At 62.2% G+C, this 7,098-nt stretch overlaps 1 protein-coding gene across 2 annotated transcripts in view; it reads right to left on the reverse strand.

Moving 5' to 3' along the window:
* Positions 1-3,094: 3,094 nt before the first annotated feature.
* The window catches only part of LOC124240614 (caspase recruitment domain-containing protein 19), a 19,456-nt gene continuing 15,452 nt past the window's right edge, over positions 3,095-7,098 (reverse strand). Inside the window, exons 3-6 of one of the 2 annotated variants that reach the window (XM_046663707.1) lie at positions 5,509-5,662; positions 4,215-4,274; positions 3,942-4,013; positions 3,095-3,374 (exon numbers count right to left, since the gene is read on the reverse strand). In XM_046663707.1, coding sequence (XP_046519663.1) covers positions 3,259-3,374; positions 3,942-4,013; positions 4,215-4,274; positions 5,509-5,662 — 402 coding nt within the window. In that variant the 3' untranslated portion in view covers positions 3,095-3,258. Of the gene's footprint in view, positions 3,375-3,941; positions 4,014-4,214; positions 4,275-5,508; positions 5,663-5,956; positions 6,313-7,098 lie in introns of those variants that run through there. The other variant, XM_046663709.1, reaches the window with a different exon arrangement.

Here is a 7,098-nt window from a genome sequence, read left to right on the forward strand (position 1 = left end):
GGCAGCAAGCACGAAGACCAGGCTGGGTCAGGGAAGGGCCATCGAGGCTCAGAGCTAGGGAGGAGTCCAAGGACAGCCTGGGCTTGGGCTGGCTTTCGGCCTTAGGGGCAAGGCCTCAGTGGGTCATGGGTGGAAGGAGAAAGTCAGCAGTCAGGGCAAGTGGCCTGACCCGATCCCCAGGGTCAGGCATACTGGACCATCACAGCTCACCACATGGGTCCTGAGGCCCCTGGACAGTACTGACCACCCCTCGCTGGGGGTGGGACACTGCTGGGGCCCCAGGAGTTGAAGCCTCGTGGCTCTCAGGGTGGCAGCCAGGCCCACATGTCCCTCAGATGTTCCCTCAAAGACACTGTCTCAGTTTGGGGCTGCTACTGCAAAGTAGCACCGACTGGGGGCTCAGAACCACCGACACGCAGTTCAGGAGTGGAAGTCTGAGGTCGAGGTGCTGGCGGATTCTGTGTCTGCTGAGAACTCGCTTCCTGGATTCTGGACGGCGTCTTGTCCGTGTCCTCACATGGCAGGAGGGGCTAGAGAGCTCTGTGGGGTCCTTTATAAGGGCACTGATCCCATCATGGGGGCTCCACCCTCAGGACCTAGTCACCTCCCAAAGGCGCCGCCTGCTGATACCACCACACTGGGGATTACGATTTCAACACATGAATTTGGGGGCACACAGACCTTCAGAACATGGCAGGTGTCTTCAGCTCAGGTAGAATTTTAACACCCCACAAACCCCCCTCCCCTCTGGCGAATCCTGCCCTGTCTGCACCCTTCATACAGTGGCCTCCTTTACCTTTACCCTGGCATATCTGTCACCTTCATCCAGGTGTGTCTGTCAGAGAGCAGAACAAGCATCGAGGACAGATCTGGGCAACTGCCCCGGGAGAAATTTACCCCAGGAATCAGGATCTTGCCTGCTCATGATGGGCAAAAGGGCTGCGGACTGGAGAGGACATGCCACTCTGAGCCTCCAGGGTCTGGTGCCCCGAGGAGCCCTGCTGACTCTCAGCTCTGAGTCCAGAGCGGGGTCAGCACCAGCCCCCTGGTCTGGGGAGGCAGCCTCCAGTCCAGCCTCTGCAGCGATGGGAGCAGTTTACATGAGGGCCTGTCTGCAAGGGATCTGGAGCACAGCGCATCTTTCCAGCCCTGGACGGGCCCCTGAAGAGGGCTGGAGGGGAGTGGGCAGGCTCACCATGTCCTCACCCTGGACCCCAAGCAAGGTCAAGAGAGACTCCGCACGGGCACAGCCATTGGGGGCCCCGTTACGCCCACCTGGCTTAGGGCCGCACCTGTGTCCTCAACACTGAGCACTGGCAACTGAACCAGCTCCACCCAGTGGGGGACTGTCCCAGAGAGAGGCATGCATCAGCTGTGACTTCCAGAGAGCGGTAAATTTTCACTTTGTGAGTGGAGCCATTTCCAGCAAACCGCACTTTCACGGAAGGGGCTGTGCTCAAGGGGCAGTGCCCAGTCGTGTCCCATTGGATGGATGGGCACACCAAGGCTCAGAGTCTGGAGACACGCGCCCAGGTCCTGCAGCTCAGGGTGGAAGAGCGTGGTCAGCCCTACCGTCCTGCGGTGTCCAGGCAGGCGAGGGCTCGCGGTAGGGCTCCCTTGCCCTCACCCTGACTGCTCCAACTGGGCACGGGGGTGGGCACCATGCCCAGAGCTGATTCCTCTGCCCATCTTGTCTCCCTCCCACGTGCCCCACGAGCCTGAGACCCGGCAGCAGAGCCCTTCCAGGACCCAGCGGTGGTTCCCTCCTGGAGTCAGCCTGCCCTGGCACCTCCGGAAATCCCCGTGGGAAACGCAAACTCATGATGACATGACTCTTGGGTTGACAAATATGTTTCTGTTTCCCCAAAAAGAGGCTGTGGAGAAGGAGCCGACAAGGGGAGGCAATCAGGAGAGGGACCCGTCGGGCAGCCTGTCCCTTGTGTGTGTGTACGTACCTGTGGGGAGGGCAGAGGGAACCCCACTCTTGGCGGCCCTGTGGTCCCGGGCTCTGAGCCTCAGCTCCTCCTCTGTTGTGAGGTGGTGACAGGGCCCCACAGAGAGGATGGTGCTGTGTAGTCATAGCCTGCAGGAGGGCTGTGGGCATCCACCGGCCCGGTGCTGGGGACTGGCCAGTCACAGGGCCCCCAGGGGTCTGACCGCAGGCGCCAAGGGCAGAGCACCAGGCCCTCTGGGACTAGTGAGCTCACCTTCTCACGTCCACGAGGGAGGGACATTTCCACGATGGGATCCTGAGTCTGAGGCCAGCAGGTCGAAGGGGCACTGGGGCCCGTGTTCCCAAGACGAGGACAAGGGGCCCAGTGCAGCCAAACCCCAGACTGGGGAACGAGGAGCCAGAGCCCAGGAACTCGGACAGCACAATGACGTTGTCATCTCTAAAAGTTCTAGAAAGTTCTGTGGACTGTTTTGTTCTGTCTCGATCTCTCTCCCTCTGGGATCCGGGACAGGACTGTGTTCATTTCCAGGCTCTGACGGTACTTACTATACTCGTGCCTGCGAACCCGCCCCAGACCCCCGAGCCCATCCCAGGTCTGCAGAGCCAGGCGGGGGCTGGGACCGAGGTGCCAGCTCTGGTAACTGAATGGGGCCAAGGGAGCCGGTGGGGGGAGGGGTCCTCCTCGGGATGTGTCACAGGAAAGGAACGAGGTCACATGCCGGTCCCCCTTTCCTGGCTGAGTGACCTCCCCTCTCGGCCTGTTTCCTCATCAGGAAATCGGGGACAGCAGCTCCCACCTGCTGGGGCTCCTGTGAGAAATCAAGTTAACTCCCGTGGCACCGGGCATCACAGGGTGTGTGGCTGGCGCCCCTACGTCCACGGCCCATGCTCCCCATGGGGCTGGGGCTGGGGAAGGAGAGGCAATGGGCAGGGCTCGAGGTGGGGAGGCAGGAGCTCAGGAGAGAAGCAGCAGGAGGGCCATGGACGGAGGGCAGAGGGACGTCTGGGGGATAGTGAGGTGGGGGAACATCTAGGGGTGGGCGTGGGGGGATGGCAGGGGTGGGTGGCCTGAGCAGCAGGCTGGACACAGGACACCAAGAGCCCTCAGGGTCAGTGTCAGAATCATCCAGAAAACACTCCTGAGAAGGGACAAGACTCGAACATTTAATATCATTGAGCACCTTTATGAGGCGAAGGTGAAGTGCTTCTTACACAAGTTATAAATAGTGAAAAATAAGCATTTAGAAAAAAAGCAGGCTCCTGGGCGGCGTTCTTTGGTGGGCGATGGGTGGGCGTGGGGTCTGTCAGAGCCCCCCCAGGTCGTCTGTGAGGAAGGTCAGCAGGAAGCGGCTGACGTGCCTGTCGATGATGACAGGGGAGAAGCCCAGGACGCGCCGGGCCCCCGGCAGCACCTTGGGGTCTGCAAGACAAGGGGTCTCAGAACTGCCACCACAGCACCTCCTCCCGGCCTCACGGCATCGTCAGCCCCACACCTGAGGGACGGGTCCCCCCACCACGCGGGCCTGCTCGGCAGTGGCTCCCCAGGACCTCGACAAGCTCAGTGTGGCAGGAAAGGGACAGCAAGGCCACCATGCTGGGCCGCAAGGAGGGGGCCTTGGCTGGGTCCTCTCGTCCAATGGGGGGACCCCAGACTGCGGGGTGCCCTATTCTAGGCTCCATGTGGGGCAGGGCCTCCTAACCCCAGAGCCCCAGCTGCGCCCCTCCTCCTGCAAAGGACTGTCACTCTGACCCCTGGGGTTGGTGGCCACTCAGGGCTGGGCCTGGTTGCTCCGGCCCCACACCCCCTACCTGTCCCGTGTCCTGCAAGGGGGCCCCTGCCATAGCCCCACTGTGCAGGTGAGGTGTGGGGAGGCCGGGGACTCGGGGCCTTCCTGCAGAGCCGAGTAAGCAGCGAGCCCGGGCACATGGGGGCTGGGGGCAGCAGGCCCAGGGTGGGGGCCCCTCTCCTGGGGTCAGGGGCACGCACCTGGAGGGCAGCAGTAGAGGAGCAGCGCCAGCCCTGCGGCCAGGCCGAGGCAGGCCAGGAAGGCCACGGGTCCTGGGGAGACACGTGTGTGAGTGGCTGCTCAAGCCCGGAGAGGGGAAGGTCAGCCTGGCGGGGATGCCCCCAGCGAGCACCCTGGGGGGTCTGTCCAACGGGAAGCCAGGAACAGAGCCCGACTTGGAGTGGAGAAGCCCCCGCGGTGGAGATGGAGCCCTGGGTCGGGGGGCAGGGGTGGAGGACGCGGGAGGCGGTTACCCCTGTCACTGAGTTCGCCACTTGCGGTGCCCGAGTCTAGCTCTGTGCAATCTGAGTCCTCTGGAAACAAAATTACAGAGTACGGTTAGTCGGCAGCCAACGGCGAAGGCGGCGCCCTGGCTGCAGGAACCAAGGGGGCTGCCAGGACCCCCGGGGACCCCCCAGGCCCCCAGGCAGGGCTGAACCAGGCTGTGCGGCACCGAGCCCTCCACGGGGCTGCATTTGGGGAGTCAGTGCCAGCGTCGGGGAGGGGACCCTGTGACCAGACTCGCGGAACCCTGCAGTTTTGGGTCTTCGCCTTTTGTCCACTTCCTGGGACCTGGAGAGCCACAGGGTGGGGGACCATCGTTCCCTGGCAGCCACGAGGCACCAAAGGCAGCATGAATATCTGCCTGTCCAAAGTCTGAGCATGTCCACGTGAGGGCAGGGGGCCCCCCTCTCCCCAGACCTCCCGGGGGCTCCCCAGCCAGCCAACTGCTGGCCGGCCCTGAGGGCACCAGGGAGCCCAGAAGGTGCTTGACTCCCACCAGGGCTGTGGGGCCCCGACAGCTGGCGTGAAAGGACCACCCCGTGCCAGAGCTCAGGGCTCAGTCCTGCTGGCCTGTCCTCGGGGTCAGAGACGCTGTCCCCGGGCCGGGCTGAGTGGCCTGGGGTCAGCCACTCCCATTCCTTGTCCCTTGGGGTCTCCAGCCTCTCATCTGAGGATCAAGGGACAGCCGCCACTCTTCCTGGGGACCAGGGCACAGGGGCCTCAGGACTGAGCTGCCATGCCTTCTGCACCTCCCCTTCCCCATCCCAGCAGCTCAGAGGATCCTGCAGGACTCATGTGCCTCCTAGGCCCAAGGGCAGAACCCTCTAAACCCAAATGCATGTGCCCTCGACCAGCCATTCATGCCTGAGACTGTTCCACAGAAACACCCACACGCTGGGGTCCAGCTGGGGGAGGGGTGGACGCAAGCTCGGTACTCCCCGCAAGGGTCAGTTCACACAGGGCGGGCACCACCCACAGCCGGGAGCTGCTGACATCAGAAGTGCAAGGATGCCCAGCTGCACCACTTACAGAGGGGAGGGGCAGAGCCCCATGGACGTGATGCGCCTTCTGTGCAAAAACTGGCACAAGAGACCGAGATAGAGGTGGAGAGACAGGGACACAGAGAGAGACGGGGAGAGACACCTGCGCCGCCCCGAACACCCTCTCCTCTCTCTGGGGGCCACTCGAGACCCGGGCAGAGGTGGTCTCTGGCGAGGGCCCAAGTGGGAGGGGCCGAGGCCTGGGGACCAGGTGCACACTTACGCAGGGCGTGCCGGCTGGGCAGACGGCTGTGCAGGGGCTGGGCGTGGATGTACAGGGCGCGGTAAAACTCCTGGCAGTCCCGCTCGCCGCTCCGCTGCAGGTGGCCCAGGAGGTCGCAGAGCCGCACACGCAGGGATGCCTTGGGGCTCCGGAACTGGGGACGGCAGGGGCACAAGGAAGGTCAGGTGGGAGGGGCCGGGCCCAAGGCGGCTGTGGGGCAGCTGGGACTCCGGCTTCCAGGTGGGGGGCGACGGCTGGCCTGCCACCTGGGAGCTCGGCACACCTGGGAGGTGGCGACCGAGTCACATTCACATTCACAGCACGCACCACCCTTGCACTCCCTGTGGAGGCCAGAGGTCACCAAGAAAGATGGCGGCGACATTATTCCAAGTGTGGCGACTTAGCGGCTTGCCGTGTGACTTCAGCAAGTCGCTTCACCCCTAAAATTCGGTTTCCTGATTTGTAAAAAGGCAATAAGAAACCCACACAGTGGGCTCATCACAGACAACCAGTGAGGTGACGGCATGATAACTTCTTGTAGTTTACAGTCTAGAGGAATATGACTCAAGTATTTAAAAAACAATTCAGGGTCAAGGAGAAAAAATCTGATTCTTTTGACGTGTGTAACTGAGAAAGGTGTGGTTCTAAAGGTCGGTGGACAGGGCTCTTGGTATTGACACTCCAGGACCTGGAAGCCGTGGCCCTGTGCTGCCACCTGGTGGCAGCGCACCATTCTACATGGAACACGAGCTGAACCACAGAAGTGCAGAACTTACAAAGCGGACTGTGGCAGGGTCCAGGTACCTATGAAGAGAGGCATGTATGGGTATGTGTAGTTTCCTTTTCCTTGTAGAAACGTCTGAAACTTCAAACTTTTTTACAATGGACGTATATTAGACTCTTAATTACAAGATATAAATTTGAGCCCTTTTAAACCTACTGTACTGCTTTCATAACTTGAAAAGCGTCTGGGCTAGGAGCAAGGCTCATGTGGACTCCAGTTCTGTCAGGGATCAACCTCACCCATCCCCAAGAGAGGCCCCAACCATCCGGATGGCCCTGCATGTGGCACTGTCACCCTGTGCCAAGGGAGGAAGCTGCAGCTCCCAGAAGGAAGGGCTCACTCAGTCACCCAGCTGGGAGGCAGACTGCTCTCTGGCACCACACTCCACCCCTCGGGGAGCCAGACACGTGCTGGGCAATCTCACCCAGGGCCCCAACCAGGAGGGGCTGGCCCCACCCCAAAGGTGCACATTTGCACCTTCAGAAGAGGCGGAGTGAAGAGCCCTGTACCTCCGGGGTGGAGCCTGGCCTGTACCCCTGCCCCAGCCTCCTCACCTCCCCCTGCTCCCTCTCCCACCCCAGCCCTCCTCCTGCCCCCTCCCTCCTCACCTCCCCTGCTCCCCCTCCCACCCCAGCCTTCTCACCCCCTTCCTCCTCACTTCCTCCTGCTCCTCCCCCTCCTACCCCAGCCCTCCCCCTGTTCTCTTCCTTCACCTTCCCCCTGCTTCCCCTCCTACCCCAGCCCTCCCCCTGCCCCCTCCCTCCTCACCTCCCCCCTGCCCTCCTCCCTCACCTCTCCCTGCTTCC

The sequence above is a fragment of the Equus quagga genome, chromosome 6 (genome assembly GCF_021613505.1).
Source record: "Equus quagga isolate Etosha38 chromosome 6, UCLA_HA_Equagga_1.0, whole genome shotgun sequence".
NCBI classification, from domain to species: Eukaryota; Metazoa; Chordata; class Mammalia; order Perissodactyla; family Equidae; genus Equus; species Equus quagga.